The sequence below is a fragment of the Lygodium microphyllum genome, chromosome 22 (assembly GCF_053477565.2).
Source record: "Lygodium microphyllum isolate KBCC chromosome 22, Lygodium_microphyllum_v1.1.10, whole genome shotgun sequence".
Lineage (NCBI taxonomy): Eukaryota > Viridiplantae > Streptophyta > Polypodiopsida > Schizaeales > Lygodiaceae > Lygodium > Lygodium microphyllum.
The window spans coordinates 10467721-10486018 of NC_141156.1; the positions used below are offsets into that span (position 1 = coordinate 10467721).

Here is an 18298-nt window from a genome sequence, read left to right on the forward strand (position 1 = left end):
GATGCATCCTAATTTGATTGTAGACTGAAAATCCATCCAAAAAATTATACATTTCATATCCTGCTACATCATCAAGCAAGGAATCAGTAAAAGGAAGTGGGAAGTGATTGGTAATATAGTTGCATTCAATTTCCAATAGTCCACACACACCTTGATCTTCCCATTCTTCTTAGGTACCACTATTATGGGGGATAACCATGTCACTTCATTGATAGGCTTGATAAAGCCAAATTGCAACAACTTGTCAATCTCTTCCTTAACTTGCTTGGCATAATTGGGGTTCATTCTATATGTCTTTTGAATGATCGACTTAGCATCCTTCTTCAAGTTGATCCTATGCTGGTTGGATCAAAACCCTTCATATTAGTGTAATCCCATGCAAAAACATATTGAAATTATTGGCACAACTTTATAAGATCCTTCTTGAAAATTTCCTCAACATAGATGCTCATTTTGATAGGTTTTCCCTCTCCTTCCTCATCCAGGTTGACCTCCTGCACCTCATCTTCGACTATTCTTGCAGATCTTCTCATGTTATGCTCATACCTCTGCTCAGCTTGAATAATGGATTTTTGTCCTCTCTCACCTAGGCTTCCAGCATAGTAGAGTTGTCCATACACTGATCCACTTTACTTTGCTAATTTTCATGTTTATCTTACTACTGAACTTTACGATGACTAGTTCTAGGGTCATGAACCACTTTAAAGTCCTTACTTCCTAACCTATCTTAAAAGTATGACTACCCCTACCCCGCAAAAGAACCTTCAAGAAGTTGTACTCTTGAGCTTTGGTCTACGAGTTGAATAATTTGCTATTTATGAAGTGCATTTCTAGCAATTGTGGGATGCTCCTGATACGCCTGAATAATGCTATCAGCATTAATCTCAAACATTGGAACCATTGAAGGATTTGTTTGAAGAAATAATTCCTCCTCATCATCTTTAATTTCATCTACAAGATTCATTGTCTAAGCTACCATAGGTCCAGAAGTATTCTTTAGAATCACCTTATTCACAGTAGATAGTTTGATTTTCTTGGGTCCCCTGGGGATGTAGACATGCTTCCCAATCCTGTCTCAACTTAGCAAGTTTACACCACGATCATCCAAGAAGTATGTGATAAGAGTCTCCAATTTCTAACATTCTTAGTACCACAAAACTTACCCAAAAATTCAAGCTAGCCACCTCGATTTGCTGGTTCTTGAGGATACCTAATGGTTGTGACCTCTTTTGATTTGCCATCATGACCTGGAATGAGGCTAGAAGCAGATCTCCCTACTTTCTCACTAAATATGTTTCTTCAAGAAGTATATTCACTCTTGAACCACCATCAACAATGACATCATCATACTTCTTCCTTGCAGTCAACTTGAATAGTAGGAACCTGATAATCCACAACTTTGTGTGGCTATGATTGCCTGACATTCAGGAACTACTTGATCTTGAAATGATTTGCTATCAAGAACTTCCTATTTCTTTTATAAGATCTTCATGAACCCAAGTATCAAATCCAATATCTGATCTAAGGTTAACTACAAAGAGCATCTTGCTAGTGCCTAAAATAACACTTTTGAACCTCCTTCTTAAAACTTTCCTAAATTCCTATCTTCAAAATGGTGATCCTCTTGATTAGGATTCAGGGTACCTTGGCCCTCCGGATCATCAAACACCTCAAGCAGTGCTTTTCATGCCACTTTTTGTAGCTCTCTAACTTGCTTGCAACAACACTATCCTCCCAAGTACTATATGTTGCAATCTTTTAAGTGCCTATTTAGGAGGAGTATCTTGGTCCTTAGGAGACAATATTATTTCCTCATCATCTGACACACTTGGTAGGCTTGAAGGAGTTGGAGGAGTTGGAGGAGATTTTGTAGAGGTAGCAAGGGAATGATTTAATATTGTGGTACCTGTAGAGGTATGCACATCCTCATAGTCTTGCCTATCATTTGTGAACTATTCTTCATCTAGCCTACCTAATCCTCATGCTTCTCCTCTATTATTCAACATTTCATCCTACTGCTATTGTCTTGTCAATGCTTTTGGTCCACACAAGGTCACTTATGTCTAATTCTTCTATTATGTTCTTATCTCCTAAAAGTTAATGATGTTTATGATGTGTTATTTATTCAGGAATAATCTGATTGTATTCTTTAGGAGAGTAATATTCTGTGAACAATTATGATGTATTCTATCTGTCTCTATATTAGTCCTAAAAATAAATATTCATTATGTCTTCAAATCGATTCACGAAATTGTATCCTGTAGTGGAATTATTGTAGGTAGATTGCTATTTGTGTTGATTATGATTAGACCATTACACTTTAGCAATCCTGTTGGTTTCACGGGCATAATTCTCTGATTTAGGTATCAAGCATGGAAGCAATTACTCTAGGAAGTGGTTACAAGAGTGCACGCTCATAGACCTAGGGTTAGCCAGCCCTTACATGCTCTTGTTGGCATCTCAATGGCGTCCCACATGGGAAGAACAAAAGCACTTCCATTTTATGTGATTAATACAATCATTAAGGACCCTTGCAACAAAAGATATGAAAGGGTACAATTGAAATACACAAGACAAGTGCCACCTTTTTAGATGAAGTCACATGACATTTCAAGGCCACTTTACATATGTTCATACCAATAGGGTATGATGTTGACCATGGCTAGCATATCAAGAGTGGCATGCACATCCCCAACTCTCCTTTTGTTTTTAGGTGTTTTTTTTTTTGAATTCCACTGCTAATTTTAGTGTTTAGATTATTAGAATATAATGGACCCATACCATAAGGGCATAATTATTTCAAAAAGTTGTATTTGAGAGCTATACTGAGAGAGAGAGAGAGAGAGAGAGAGAGAGAGAGAGAGAGAGAGAGAGAGAGAGAGAGAGAGAGAGAGAGAGAGAGAGAGAGAGAGAGAGAGAGAGAGAGAGAGAGAGAGAGAGAGGGAGAGGGAGAGGGAGAGGGAGAGGGAGAGGGAGAGGGAGAGGGAGAGGGAGAGGGAGAGGGAGAGGGAGAGGGAGAGGGAGAGGGAGAGGGAGAGAGAGAGAGAGAGAGAGAGAGAGAGAGATGATTTCCTTTTGAAGGTATTGAAGGCAATTATCCATTTCTTCAATACCAATAGTTTTGTGGTTTTTAATACAGGAAGACTCCTCGGTAAGCACACCCAATGGTTGTGTTTGGGGTTCAATTTCCCTTGAGTTTAGATCTATAATAGTATGAATGAAGTGAATTAATAAGGAGTGCTTTTTGCCCACTGTGAAGGCTCATTTTTTTTGTATATGTAGACCGATTGCAAGGTTTTTGAACATATGTATAATTCATGATGTTAAGTGATGTAAGGTAAACTAGGGTTGATAAGTACCCTTTGTACCTTAACTCCATAGCTTCAAACCTTTTATTTTACACATGTACTAATGGGAGTGATGTTTTCCCTAGGTGTTTCAATGCAATTTGTGGCAAGCTACTTTCGAAGGGCTGCAATCAACCATGGTCATAAAAATATCATGGCTTGATATTACCAACTAAGATAGGACCTTTATCTTAAAATACATGTGTGAGTATGGGGGAAGTAAATTAGTAGTTGTTTTATAGGAGTTTGTCATTAAGATGGAATAATATCATGGAGACTAATTTGTTGATAGGTGAATGTAACATCCAAACCATTATGATGATGGGTATGATGCCAAGATAAAACCTTGGCAACTTTTAATGCTCTTTGATAAAATTTAAAGGAATTTTCACTTTTTTGGAGATTGCAACTACTTACCCTTTTTTCATCGATATAATTATGTGACCACTTATTCAACTACACACTCCTTTTAATAGCATGCATTATACATAACTTCCAATAATAATTGATCTTTAACTAAGTACACATTGCTTATAATAGCATGAACTACACATTACTTCCAATAACAATTGAAATTTAATTTTGAACATTAGAATATGGCACAAGCTAAATGCTTTGAAGTCTCAAATATATGATGCTAAGTGAACGTTTATTAGTGATGTTTAAGTTAACCAACATTGACTTCTCAAAATACCAAATGTCCTAGCACACAAGATAACGAAGACCTGTGCTTGCACTGGTACTATGTAGTCAAAGTATTGTTACTAATCTAATGTACTAATAGAAGTTATTTTATGAAAACATATTATATATTAGAATAAATCGTAATATTATAATATTAATATCATTAACATTCATTACTTGTCTTTAGTAAGGTGCAAATGAAGTAGAGCTTTTGGTGGGTGCTTGCTTGAAGGTGGCATCCTTCACGCCAAAATCAATTGCACAAGAGGAGGTTCTGAAGTGATGCTGACTTGTCTTTAGTAAGGTGCAAATGAAGTAGAGCTTTTGGTGGGTGCTTGCTTGAAGGTGGCATCCTTCACGCCAAAATCAATTGCACAAGAGGAGGTTCTGAAGTGATGCTGAAGTTGGAGAAGCTTTTTTTGAAGATGGAGAGGTGTCTTTGAAGGTGGAGAGGGTTCGAACCACTTCTTCTTTTTAATTCTCTCTAAGGTGCTAAGGATATGGTGGGATATGGCCACTACTCAATCATCCCCATTTGAAAATACTCCATGAAGTTGGCCTCAGCTTGATCCACATCTATGAACATATGTATTAGAGAGAGAGAGCACTAGAATAAAGGGAAAAGACAAGATCTAACAAAAAGGTTTGGGATTCATGGAGTGCCATATAAGCTTGGTAGCTCCTTTATCCAGTTTGGTAGGTTTGAAAATAAGTAATAGATAGTTTGAAAACAATAGATCGTGTAAATGCAAATGTAGATATAAAATGGGAGAAGCAAGGTCTAGTACAATGTTCACAGACAGAATGGGCGTAAATTGGAATACAATGTGTCTGAAAGCTCTACGAGATTGGACAATGTGTGCCACGATCCAACTATAAAACACTGGTATGATAGCAAGCAGCATAGTTGTCCTGCCACTCTGATACGGTCACAACAAGCAGAAAACCAACAGGGCAGGAGGAGCCTGTGGAATTAGAAGAACATCTGCTGCGGAGAAGCGGTGAGATCAATTCCTTCACTAGCTCATTCTTTCTGGTCTTTTTATGCAGCGGCTACAGCAGGCTTGCTTCCAGTCAGCTTCTGCAGCAAAGTCTCAGAATAGCCCGGCGAGTAGTAGTGCACAATCTCGATGGGGTAGTAGGTGTTGATCTTGTCTACGTGCTCTTTCAGCTCACTGCCAGGCTCCAATGGCAGCTTCTGCAGCTTCTCAAAGCCGCCCGATGTTACAAACTTGGTCCTTGCATCTGGGTCGTTCTGCAGTATCTTCACCAGTTGTGCCACTACAAACTTCAATATGCCTTCAGGTAACCTTGGACCCTGCAAACACACACGGCCAAGCTTATGTGAGATTGAGGTTGAAGTAGTTCTGTACATTGGCAATTCTTGGTCAAGGCCAATGAAGTGCTGAAATTCTGGGTAGTTTACACCATATTTAATCACAAGAAGTTTGACGTTTCCCGGGGCTCTTTTTCCTTGTTTGTCCCTTCAGTGTTCAACATAATGGGCTCTGCCCCCAACTGCACCTAGCCAGGGATGCGGTGCCTCCCAAGCAAAAGCTCATTATGTCATAATTCACAATGTGGGAATTATAGTGGGAATTTGTCTAAAACTTCTTGTGAATGGCTGAGCCATTCATGCTACATGACACATACAGGCAGGCCAAATTGTGTGCCAATGGCCCTTTGATACAAGCCTTGGATCAAGTGGGTCAGACAACTTGAACAAAACTGTTCGGTTAACACTGTTTCAAATAGTTTTGGATCTCCTGGTGTTGTCATGATGGTAAAAAGCCTAAAATATCATCTTTTAACTGCTTACTTCCGCACTGTTCCATGCATTGCACAGATGATATAATTTAGCATGTTACAGAACACAATCACTTACTTGCAACAGCGAATCCAAAGCAGGAAGGTGTGTCAGATGATCTGTTATTGCTTTCAGTGCTCTCTTGCATTTGTTTTGAAGATCCTCACTGCTGCCTGGAGAGAGGAATGCGGACACCAGTTTTGGGAGCACACCAGCCTCTGCAATGGCTAAAGCATGGACAGGAGTGTGCCTTCCAATTTGTCCTAAAGACCATGCACTGGCACTTTTGATGTGGTCCTCTTGTTCATTGGTTAGAGCATCAAGTAGAGGGGGAATGCCGTTTGAAGCTATAACAATTTTCGCCAGGGTCTCATCAAATGCTGCAATGTATCCGAGTGCCATGATACCTGCATTTATATGGTATGTTCTTGATAAAACCACCATGAACAATAAAAACAAGGGGCGCACACTTATTCAGGGATTATTCATACCCAGAATGCCATAACTGTAAAATTATAGAAGACATTGACACAGGCTAGGTAGCTTTGCTGCTTCCTTAATAACATGGTTTACCATCGGATCACAAAGAGATTAAATTCTTGCTTCTACTTTGTTTTTTACTGTTTGAGGAAGAGCATTTCTCATGGTCTTATACAGAAAGGAATAGGTGCAAATAATTTTTTAGTTAAGAGGCCTTTGAGGAAATGGTGCATGAAGGAAATCACTAGAAAGACAACAGTTATCAGGTAAGATTATGTTTGGCTTGGGGAGCTTCAATGGATAATGCCATTTTTCAGTAGTTCACTCTTAAGGTTTGACATATAAAGGAGTGTGCTGTTCATGATAATATGGTGGCTTTTTTATTGCAGGTATGTGCTGTACCTCTGTGGAGCTCTTCACTTATGTTAGACATGCAAATGCAAATCTATGGGATAAAGTTATACCAGGCAATCTCTCGCTTCCATATGTTTCAGATACATTCTCTACAAGGGCTGCAGCACCACCACTACCTACAACGAGCTGAGCAAGTTGTGGTGTATGCTTAGAGACTTCACGAACTACTATTGCGGTGTTTCTTCGAACTTGAGGATCGGTATCCTTTAAGGACAAAAACACCTTTGGAAACACTTCTGCAGCGACTACATTCTGCAGCTCAACTTATCAGCACACATTGTCCAAGATGAGCATACATGTATACTGTTTAGTGTATACGGTAGCAGTAAATTTACCTCTGCCAAGTCCACAGAGTGTTTGGCAATGGAACTTAAGCAATAGGAAACCTGTAAGAAGTGCATTTTTGAGGCACTTAGTAAGAAAAAAGGGAAAATCATATCCCAGGTTGAAGTAGAGGTTTCTTTCTTTTCAAACACTGTATTTAAAAATATTTCCTTCTGCATGGCTGTCTTGGACCCTGACTAATATCAGCAGATTCTGTAATCCTTTGATATCTGTCATACTAAATTGGAGATTTACTTCTGTAATACACCATGATATATACTATCCATGAAATGATGATGATGATGATTGAGAATTGGCAGGGGATACCTGTCTTTTCAATCTGGTATCATTATGAGTTACAAGAGGTGCAATCAAAGGTACTGTTCCTGCATCTACAACTGCTTGAGCCAGTTCTGGTACATGTTTTGCTATTTCAGCTAAAGTGAGTGCAGCAGCGCGCCTCAATGCCAGTTCTGGCTCCTAGATGGAAGAAGCTAGTTGTTAGCATTACTTCATAGAAAAGCAATAATTCTCAAGCATGAAACTAGGACAGGAGTATCTTTGCTTTCAATTTTTAGTATCATAAGAAGAATGGAGTGAGTCAAACCATTGCATGATTATGGCCTGACACAAGGTAAAAGAATTGAGGGGCATTGTAACTCATCATGTAATACGTTTGTCATTCTGTATCCTGGGTGGTGTCCAAATTGTGTAGATCAAACCTCCACCCTTCAATGGAAGGCCATGAGTTTACATCTCTTGGGTTTCATAGATCAGTGGACATGGTAAATGGTAGGCCGCTGTTCTGTGCCTGCCTTTCTACACACTCCAGTGATTGGAATTTGGCTGCTGGAATTATTAATTGGACTTAAACTGACCAGCCATTGGAGAATTTAAGCACTCTTTATATGTGGACAAGGAAAAGGTTTCCTTTCTGAGCGCACACCCATAGGCTAGCATTGACTCTCCTAACATCTGATATGTGCAGGGCTGGTTTGCAACTCCCAAGTGACTTAAAAATTGGAACTCATGTCTCACGTGTGGAATTAAGTAGTGATTCAGTGCACACTCTTTGTTTTTTTTCTCTGTAATGGGTAATTCATTAGTTATGGAAAAGAAAGGTATCCAGAGATTGCTTGACCAGTAAAAGCCTTTCATATAAACATTTACCCCCTCATACCTCATCCATGTGACCGACCATGGTTGGATCAGTCAGTGCCACTTTCTCAGAATCTCAGTTTCACCAAGCCTCTGTTTGGTGCACATAATCAACCATAGTTAGGGTGGTTTCTGAGAACTCTAGCACGGGAAAGGTCACCACAAAAAACTGGTTTGGGGAGGGGAATGCATGTGCAGTTCACACGTGGCAAAGTTACCATGGTGGAGTGGTGTAACACACAATCTCCTTGTAATGATCAGGGGGAGTGTAGTAGTTCAGTGTTACATGAGGAAAAGTGGCCTGGCCACATCATAAAGTTACACCATGGCTCATGTGCACATGACCACAGTCAGTCATCCATGCAGCACATCATTATGAAGGGCGATAACCGAAGCATAAGCCAAAATCCAAGAATCAGCATTCATTCACACACACGAGCACTCGCGCGTGCACACACAAAACTACCTAAAAACATAGTTCTTCTTTCTCTGGAAAGGAAATTCTTCAATGTCATCAGTGCCATCATCATCATCATCATCATCATCACACACACATACACAGAGCCATTGTTCTATATTACATCAATGCACAGACGTAGCATATTTTGAAAGAAACAGTGGTAAACTACATTCACATGAGAAAGATACAAATCATCTGAATAGTAGCTATTGTATAGGGATTGCTACAACCAGTGTTTTGATATACTTCTTTTTCTGTTAAACCATTGTTCCTTAGGTCATTGATTTTTATTTGGAAGGAGAATAGATTTCATGACAAGGTCTAATACGATCAATAAAAATCAGTAGTAATATACATCCACATGAGAAGTGTCTATATCACCAACAACAAAGCACCTATCATATAAACATTGTTTGCAGTGAGCATGGAAAGTGGTTCTAGCATTGATATGACAGTTCTCCCAAGAATTCATGGATCCTTTGTGTCCAACTTGTCCACAAAGCCCAAAATCAAGCACACACATGCACATATGTATGTGCATGTGCACGCAGAGAGAGAGAGAGAGAGAGAGAGAGAGAGAGAGTCATACCTGCACACAAAGTACTAGAAGTGGTATCGCTCCAGCCTCAACAACAGATTGTGCGAGCTTAGCATTGTGCCGAGCAATCTGGCCTAAAGCTGAAGCTCCTGTTTCTTTCACTGTGGGGTCAAATTCCTCTAGACAAAGCACCAGTTGCTGTAAGGAGCTTGCATCTACTACAGCTTGTGCAAGAGTTGGAGTGTGCTTAGCAACGGCTTTTAATACAGATGCTGCTGCTCTTTTACTGTATCTATTCTGCTCCCTATAAATTTCCAGAGTTCCCACAAAATTAGTGCATTTGATTTAGGACACAGTAGGGGACAGAAAACTTCCAAGTCGACTATTTCTATGTGCTGAGAAGGGGAATGCAGGTGGATATATGAGTCTCTTCAGCATTGCTTGATATGTGAAAACTTTCTGATGTCAATAATAGCATGAGGCTGATCACTCTGGTCTTTTAACTGAAATCTAATCTACACAGCCGGAAATATGAGTAGCATGTTTTGGTATTTGTATGTTTGGACGGATCTGTCATTACCTACATATCTACCATGCATTTTTCATGAATTATGGGGAGGGAAGGATACTGACTGCAAAGAGAGCACAAGCTGAGGGAGGATTTTCTGAGAGACAACAGCCTCTGCAAGCTCCTCGCTGTAATTTGCAAGTCGGCCAAGTCCCAATGCAGCAGTTTGTTGTATTTGTGGGACGCTGTCAAGCAGCAGGGGCTTGAGAAGCTGCATGATGCCAGCATTGTGTAGAACTTCTACATTCTGCCAGTCAAGAAGACATGTATATATCTTTGAGGCCATTGCAAAGAACCATAAACATTATACACGTAAATGTTTTGTTTCTGATGTTTGCGTATCAATGCAAGTTTTCCTTTACTGTAACGACGGATGTAATATTTTGTTTAGAGTGTTTGTGCATCAGTGCAGTTAATGTTTCCCATGTTTGTGCATCGGTGCAGTCCCTTCCTGTGACTAATCATGTAAACTTCTGATGTTTGTGCATTAGTGCAGTCCCTTCGTTTGCCATTGTCATGTATGCAGTGTCTTGGTTCTTAAACCGTCATTTGCTGTGCATTGTCCTGTCTCTTATGTTTTCCGTCAGTGCGATCCCATCCTTTGCCCTAATCATGTATCCAATGTCTCGGTTGTTACCTTGCTCCGTTGCTGTGCAATATCTTATTTCTTTATGTTTGTGAATCGTTGCAGTCCCTTCCTTTTGCCCTAATCATGTATACAATGTTCCGCTTTTCGTGATTGAGGTGCATCAAATCCAGCCACATCGCTTGTCATGCATTTGTTTTCTGAATTACCTGGGGTTTGTTGGCGAGCTCGGCCACTGTTTGAACGAAGGCGATGCGAGCCTTCTGGTAGGTCTCCAGGACATGAAGGATGGAGCGTGTGGTGGCAGCCATGGGGGCGCAGCAGCAGCCAAAACAGCAGACCTTCGCGTTTCACGGTGTCTCCATGGCTCCAGGTATGGCAACCGCGCGCGCACAAACACACACATATGAGCGCGCGCGCGCGCGCACACACACTGTCTGTCTGTCTGTCTGTCTGAGAGAGTGTCTGTGGATTCGGCCGACTGTCCTCAGAAATGCATGCGCTGAATTGCTGCTTTTCTTTCACGACGGTTGCCACCCTTTTGCTCCTTTCTTTCTCTTTCCCTTCCTTTCAAAACACTCCTGCCTTTTCATTGTTCTCGTGGCATGCCATCCATGCATTTCACCTAATTTCTCATTTCATTGGTTGGTGCACAAATAAAAAAGAAGTTCACCTAACATGCCCAAATATTTTTTAATTTTATTTCATTGGTTGGTGCACAAACCGCTTTTGACTTGATTTTGCGCGCAATGGTCAAGTTCGATGAAAATCTCTTGAGCAAACAACTTTTTAATTTCTCTTAGAATTGACAAGTAGTCTTGACACCCCTACATTGCTTAACCCTCAAATGAGTGTTTCGTGACCTGCCTGAGATACACACTAAATCCTCGCAATCTGTATAACGAGTAACAATGTAATAATATTGAGAAAAATACACAAATCCCATTGGATCCTTGTCTACACATGGAAACCAAGCAATTTGGACATACATATTTACAACATGTAATATAAGATTGTTTTTCTTTTACGTTCTTTCTCATTTTTAAAAGGTAAAATAAAAAATATTGTTTTTAAACAACAAATTGTACAACTAGGAAAGATACGTGGAAAAAGTCATAGTAGGCAATGTATTTTAAGTTTTCTAGAGGCAAAAGCACTAAAAAAGAAAGAGCCAATCACTTAAAGCCATTTTGTGCATGTCTATAAAGTATGCATTTAGCATGTAATTTGACCTTGTTCGTTTGTTTGAGCTGTCATCTCTTTGTTTAACTTACCATGCTCACTAGCCAAGTACAAATGAGTCTACCATATGTTCCTTTGACTTGCCCACACTTACTAGCCAAGTAAAAATTAGCATGTTACTTAGAGGACCATAAGTACTTTTACAAGTAATTAACTATATAAATCATAGGTAAGTAGTTGCCATGACAACATGGTTGTTCTATGGCCATAATACCCTAAGTAGTCATTCTTGCCTCAAGTAGCTAATTAGTTGCCAATAATTATAGTTGTGTAGCCATGATGGCATGACCATTGTATGACTAGTATATATTTAGTTTTATAACTACTTACAATTTGTACTTATCGATCAATTTCGAAAAATTAATTATTGTATTAGCATCAATTGTTTCTTGAATTATATAGCTACTTACAATTTGTTCTTATAGATCAATTTTGAAAAATTATTTATTGTACTAGCATCAATTGTTTCTTGATGACCTATTATTTCAATGCCATTTGAATAGTTGGCCTATTAAATAATTTAGTAATAAAATTTTAATTTAAGTATGGATTAATATTAAGAATATTGGTTTAGCACTGATTAGTGTTATTTAAATAGATATCCTATTAAAGAGCTTAATTATAGTGTAATTTATGTTATCGATGAGTATTAGTTACTTGTCTATTAAGTAATTAGTAGCCAATTTTACTTACTATCGATTACACATTATGAAAAATAGATTTAAAAATAGGTCTTTAAAAATATTAAAGTTTAAAAATAAGGTGGGCCTTTTGGATTATCCAATAGAAAGGCAAGATGTTAACATTCATGGAGGGTGAAATTTCTCCTTCCGAATCTTAGGTTTTTGATTCAGAAAAGGGGTAGTGGGAGATTTCAAAAAGAGGGAATGAATAATATACAAAATTTAAAGTTTTTAATCCTCATACTATTCCCCTTCCTGTCTTTTTTTGGGCTATTCTTTAGTTTACTCATTTTTCCTCCCATCAACCTAGTTTGACCCAAAAATTGAGCAATAGACTCTTTTCTCTCCTTCTTTATTTTGGTGAATTTTCATCACTATTGAAGCTTAGTACTGAGAGCAATCAAGTTTTGATAACTTCACTCACCTTTGTAATTTCTCTTCCTTACAATGGTAGATTTTGGGTAAAATATAGATATTCATATCTCACACACACACACGCATGTGCGCGTTGTTGTGTCGCTACGCGCACAGTGTGTACAAAAAATCTAGAGTATGGTTTTCTTATTGATTTAGAGAGCCAATACCATTTTAGACATTAGTGTTAATGTCCATGGTTCAAAAATATTAGATTTTAGTCAATTTTTGATATTTAAGATATTATCTCTTGTAAAAATCCATAAAATTATAGACAACTTCTAGATTAGGATGACATGTAAAAGAAAGCATGTAGCTTTCAGCCAAATTGAGAGGATTTTATGTAAAAAGAGAGATTGACGAAATCACGCGACACGTGATCACTGTTTTCAGGCAATGAATAGCACTCCAAAGTGGGAGATGAAGGAGTGATCTGGCAGAATTCTGGCCAGGTGTCTTGGTATTTTATCCCCCTTTCGGAGCCAATGGAAGCATCAGATTGGCGATCTGAGTAGCATAGATGAAGGTATTATTTTATACACGTTTTTGTCTATTAGAGTTTTATCTTCTCATAATGCTGGAATAAACTGACATGCTTCATATTTGTTAGTATTCTTCTACATTTTCTAATTCTTTTTGGGAGTATTCTTCTACATCTTCAATTTCTTCGAACCCCTTCTCTTCCATCTACTCCTCTCCCTGAATCTACCTTCACCTTGCTGTCTCTTATCCCCATGGTGGACTCTCAACACCAAACGCACCGACACGGTGTTAAGGGAAGTTTATGCTACCATCATATGTGAATTCTGAAAGATATTTGGAATGATTTGGGGCTGATATCTTCAGCCATATTTAGAGAATTAGCTACATCAGTGCTCTTTTAATTCATTTCTTACTCTACAGAAGACATCTTGTCAAAATATGCAAGTATTATACACCCCTATGGTAGGGTAATGTTTGTAGATCATTCATAGATGCTTTGAGTTGAATTAAGAGGAGATTTTTCTCTTATTTCTTGGCTGTGGTACCTTATCCTTATCAGGAAATCAATTTGAAGCTCTCTTGAAGTAAGTCTCTTTGCCCTACAAGCCTTGTAATTGACTCATAAGCTTTTGTCCCTAATAGTCTACATTGAATGTAAGCATGCAAAGTTGATTTATGCTATGGCATCATGTATGAATGATGGGATGCAGAGTTGTTTATGATACATGACAACATATTGTACTTGTTTTTTTAATTGCTCTTACAGCCAAGAAAACAAGCTTGATTTGAGTTAGAACTTATGAGATAATACTCTTGTGATCTTTGCTAAGAACATGTAGTTGGAAGCTCTATTAACATCTTTAAGGACTTGGCTTGAAACCTTCAACCCTTCTCTTATCTCTACCATCTCCAAAGTCTAAGCTCTTGAACCCCCATACATTCTTCTCTCTCAAACCCTTGTGATTGACCGTTAAGTACCTCTTGAATCTTTAAACATTCACTATAATCTACTTATCTCTTGAAGACACATCTCTATCTATCTTCTCCAATTTTCTTGCCAAACCCCTGTGGTGACCTTCAGCCCTACGCGCCGCGACATTGGTGAACCCGACATGAAGGTCGATATAAGAGAACTCCAAGATGGGGGATTCTTCAGGAGATATTCTACAACAATTGGTGCGCATACTGCAATAGACTCAGCAACAACAAATCCAAATGTTACAACAACAACAACAAAGGCAAGATGAAGAGAAGATTAATTCCACAGTTATCAAGGCCCTAGAGGAGGTTGGGCGAGAATTAAAACAATTTAATGGTCAAAATGTCTCTATTTTTATTCAATTGTATGTTGAGAAAATGCTATTCTTTGGTGTACCACAATATGCATGGAGCCGTTATTTTGCTAAACTAGCCAAGCATGGTCTTCAAGAAAGAATCCATGGTCTTTTTTAGCAAGATGCGGATTGGGTTGCATTCAAAAAAGCCCTACGCGAAGAATTATTCTTAGAAGACTCTAGCCTTATGACGAAAAAAAGTTTCATTGATGAATGGGTTGAAAAACCCAACAAAGGTTTAGTTGCAACAACTCTATACCATGAGTTTGAAAGTAAATTTGGACAACTTGATGCTGCTGAAGTCCAACAAAGTATGGAAGGTCAGAAGATTGAATTATTCCTTAAGGCTGCAGATCCCATTCTACAAGAGAAGCTTGCTGATCGCCTAGAAGATGCTACCTCCGAATTAGGAGTCAAGACTGCATGGACAGATGTTACTGATGCAGTTAACATGATTGCTCGAAGAGAGCGGATGCGACTAAGATTGGGCTCTACTTCAACTTCAACAACTTCATTGATGGAGCTTGTTCCACTTTCAAAATCCCCTATTCCTTTGACTAATCAACAAACTCTTTCTTATTCTGTAAAAATGATGTCATGGATGAACTTATTAAAAGCATGCGTGATCTTCATTTGAATCTTACAGAAATTAGTTCCAAAGTAGAGAAGTTGGATATCAAAAGTTGAAGAGCGAGGACGATAATCAACTCAACGACACATGAGAGAAGGCTATAAGAGGCAATGTATTTGATGTGACAGCCAACAACATGGCAAGAGGGAGTGTTTTGCCTTCCGTGAGGCTGAAGCACATAAGCTCGTCTTTTGGAAAGACGGAAAAATTCATGCAGCTGAAACTGGTCTTCCACTAGAGCCAAATTTTGGCAATGGTGGAATGAAGAAAAGATTAGAAGATTTAGCTGTAAAGAATGCCTACGCAGCAATTGATGTAGCTACCTATGGGCTGCAAATTGAGCCAACTAAATCAAATTTGAAAGCATGTAAAGGTAACGTGCAATCTAAAGTATATGTATGCAGGCATTAGATCAAATGGAACGTGGTAAAGCAGCCAAAGAAGATTTGGCTAATGCCAGTCAATGCATTTGAGGAATAACTGGTTGGAAAGAACTGGTAGATTCTTTTTCTGCCTTTATATATTTGGTTGACGTCAATCATAAAGAAGTTAATTGAAGAAAAGAGAAAAAGAGAAGATGAACCAGGGCCTTCCTCTTTTGGCCCTCCGAAATGGGTAACTAGAAGAACGCCTGAACAACCAAAGCTTGCTGAAAATATAACCCCAGATCAAGAGATGGAAGATGCGCCACAAACAAAGAAGTCCAAAGGAAAGAAGATCGGTCTGACATAGAATCTGCAACCGATCTCAAACAAGTCCTAGAAGAACAAATTTTGAGAAGAAAAATTGAATTCACCTTAGGCAAAATTCTTGAAATTGCCAAACGTGAATTCCATGATGTAATTATTAATGTAATCAAAAGGAAAAGACAATATGTTGGTGATGAAGTTGAAGAAACAGTGCATGCTTTTTTGCAAGTTCTTCGAGTCTTTGTGCAGGATGAAGAGAAGCTGACTTCACAAGGAATTCAACTTGAAGCAATTAAAGAATTAATTGCAGCAATTGAAGCTGAAGATAAAGAAAGCATGAATGCAAAAATTAAAAAAGTGAAAGCTAAAAATGTAATGGTCAACTAGTCCAACTAGTTGGGCAGCCCACCTCTCAAAAACAAAGGCTGTCTACAGCACATGCATGAGGAGGAAGAGGCTTGGTTCATTCCAAGTAGTCACTACTCTCGTACGCATTGGGCAATAGCAACGGAGACAATCGTCAAAATTGGAGAAAAAGAAACACCATGTATTGCACTCTTAGACCATGGCTTGGAGATAAACGTCATGGCAAGGAGTCTCTATGAAAGTGGCGGATAGCCCATAGATGTTGATCCAGGTTGGCAAATGAGAGCTGCAAACAACTCTTTTGGAGAGTTATATGCTGCATGTCCTAATGTGCAGGTAACTATTGGAGATATAAAAGACAATTTTCACTTTTTTGTTCAAGACTCTTGTAGTTACCCTATCATTCTTGGGCAACCTTACATTTTTGAAGCTCGCTTGGAAACAAAAGCTATTGATGATGGTTCTTCCTATGCTCGAATCCGAAGCAAGGATAATGAATGAGCTGTCCAATTTCTTATTGTATGTTTTAACCATCATCAAAACATGGATCGATTACGTGATTATCTTGTGCCTCCTAATACTCGAGAATTCAAGGGTTTTCAGGTTGCACTGTTGTAAAAGATGGCTATGGCAGTGTGTTATGTAAAAAGATTGAACCTCCTTATGCTACAGAAACTCTGTCTATAGCAAAGCTGTATGTATGTACAGCCAATAGTATAGGCTATTATAAGTCTCTTCTAGCCATGACTAAAACTGAAAGAAAATATTTATGTCATGTAAAAAGGGAGTTGAAAACTTATGATATGATGGCTGAAATGAAGATATTTCGGGCATTTTTTTTGGAGTGATTACTACTGACACATTGGTTGAAATATATGCCGTTGCTCATACAGAAAATCAGACTGAAAATTAGTCCATAGAAGTATGAATATTGGATTTTTATCAAACAATTCAAGAATTTGTTGAGTAGGAAGACATTGGTTTACTCAATAAGGCTGGAGTGCAAGTGGAGACAAAATACAAGACGGTGGATAAGAAAGTCAAGCCTGTGGCAGTCCCACTACCTCCCTGAAAGTGAAGGGCTGGCTGATAGGGCAACAAATCAGCCAAGTCTTCGTGATCCTTCCAACATTGGTCACAAGTTCATATTTGAAAGTATAAAAGAGCTCAAAATATGTGAAAATTCTTTCCTTTCACCGGCTGAAAAACACTCTTTTATGCAAATGCTAATGAAACATGGAAAAGCTTTTGCATTTCAACCAAGTGAAATAGGTTGTGTGGATCCAAATATTATGGCTCCTATGGTCATTTTTACGGTCCCACATGTGCCTTGGAACCTCAAGCCCATTCCCGTTCCAAGGGCGCATTTGCCCAAATTATTGGAACTTCTAAATGAGAAGATTAGAATGAAGATTTTAGAACTTTCTTTAGCACCTTACTCAAATTGATGGTTTACCATACCCAAGAAAAATGGATCTACAACCTGTTAATTGCCTGTTAATCGTGTCACAATTCGAAATGTTGGTTCAGGTCCAATTGTTGAGATGATTTTGCTGAAGCTTTTGTAGGTAGAGCAATTTATTCTATGGGCGATCTATATTCAGGATATGACCAATTTCAACTTTCATTAGAAAGCCGAGACATTACCACAATGAAGACACCTCTTGGATTGGTCCGCATATGCACTCTACCACAAGGTGCAACAAACTCCGTAGCCCATATGAAATGCCATGCACAAAGTCTTAAGGGACTTTATTCCACAACTTATTCTTCCATTTCTTGATGATATGTCTATCAAGGGATGTGAAGTCAATGAAAAAAATGAGGAGCTTGATGAAGATGGCTGCATGACATTTGTAGTTATCCATATTCATGATTGTGATAGGATTTTGACAATGCTAGAAGAGGTACATCTTACCCTTTCTAGAGCTAAGTCGATTTTTGGAGTAGAAGAAGTCCTAGTGGTCAGACATGTGTGTGGCCCCTACAGATGTAAACCTTCACCAATCAAGATAGATGCCATTAGCACAAATATCTCAGAGGTGAGAAGATTTCTTGGCGCATGTGTATTCTATCCCATATGGATCCCA

At 38.7% G+C, this 18298-nt stretch overlaps 1 protein-coding gene and 1 long non-coding RNA gene across 4 annotated transcripts; one reads left to right on the top strand and one right to left on the bottom strand.

The window, feature by feature from the left end:
• Nucleotides 1–4774: 4774 nt before the first annotated feature.
• LOC148016894 (uncharacterized) lies at nt 4775–10928 on the bottom strand. Of its 2 annotated transcripts, none has more exons than XM_087662781.1 (8): nt 10576–10928; nt 9846–10027; nt 9264–9516; nt 7384–7536; nt 7068–7118; nt 6783–6984; nt 5917–6245; nt 4775–5349 (listed from the first exon to the last, which is right to left on the bottom strand). In XM_087662781.1, the coding sequence occupies exons 1-8, from the start codon at nt 10675–10677 to the stop codon at nt 5074–5076; spliced, it is 1548 nt and encodes a 515-aa protein (XP_087518907.1). In that variant the 5' UTR covers nt 10678–10928; the 3' UTR covers nt 4775–5073. The 2 variants fall into 2 exon arrangements, with proteins under 2 accessions (XP_087518907.1, XP_087518908.1); XM_087662782.1 differs by lacking the exon at nt 10576–10928 and adding an exon at nt 10418–10532.
• Nucleotides 5211–6842, top strand: LOC148016895 (uncharacterized). Of its 2 annotated transcripts, XR_015687857.1 has the most exons (4): nt 5211–5336; nt 5522–6258; nt 6496–6584; nt 6708–6842. It is a non-coding gene; the product is annotated as an uncharacterized LOC148016895 (long non-coding RNA). The 2 variants fall into 2 exon arrangements; XR_015687856.1 differs by lacking the exons at nt 5211–5336; nt 5522–6258 and having other exon boundaries at nt 6276–6584.
• Nucleotides 10929–18298: the final 7370 nt, after the last annotated feature.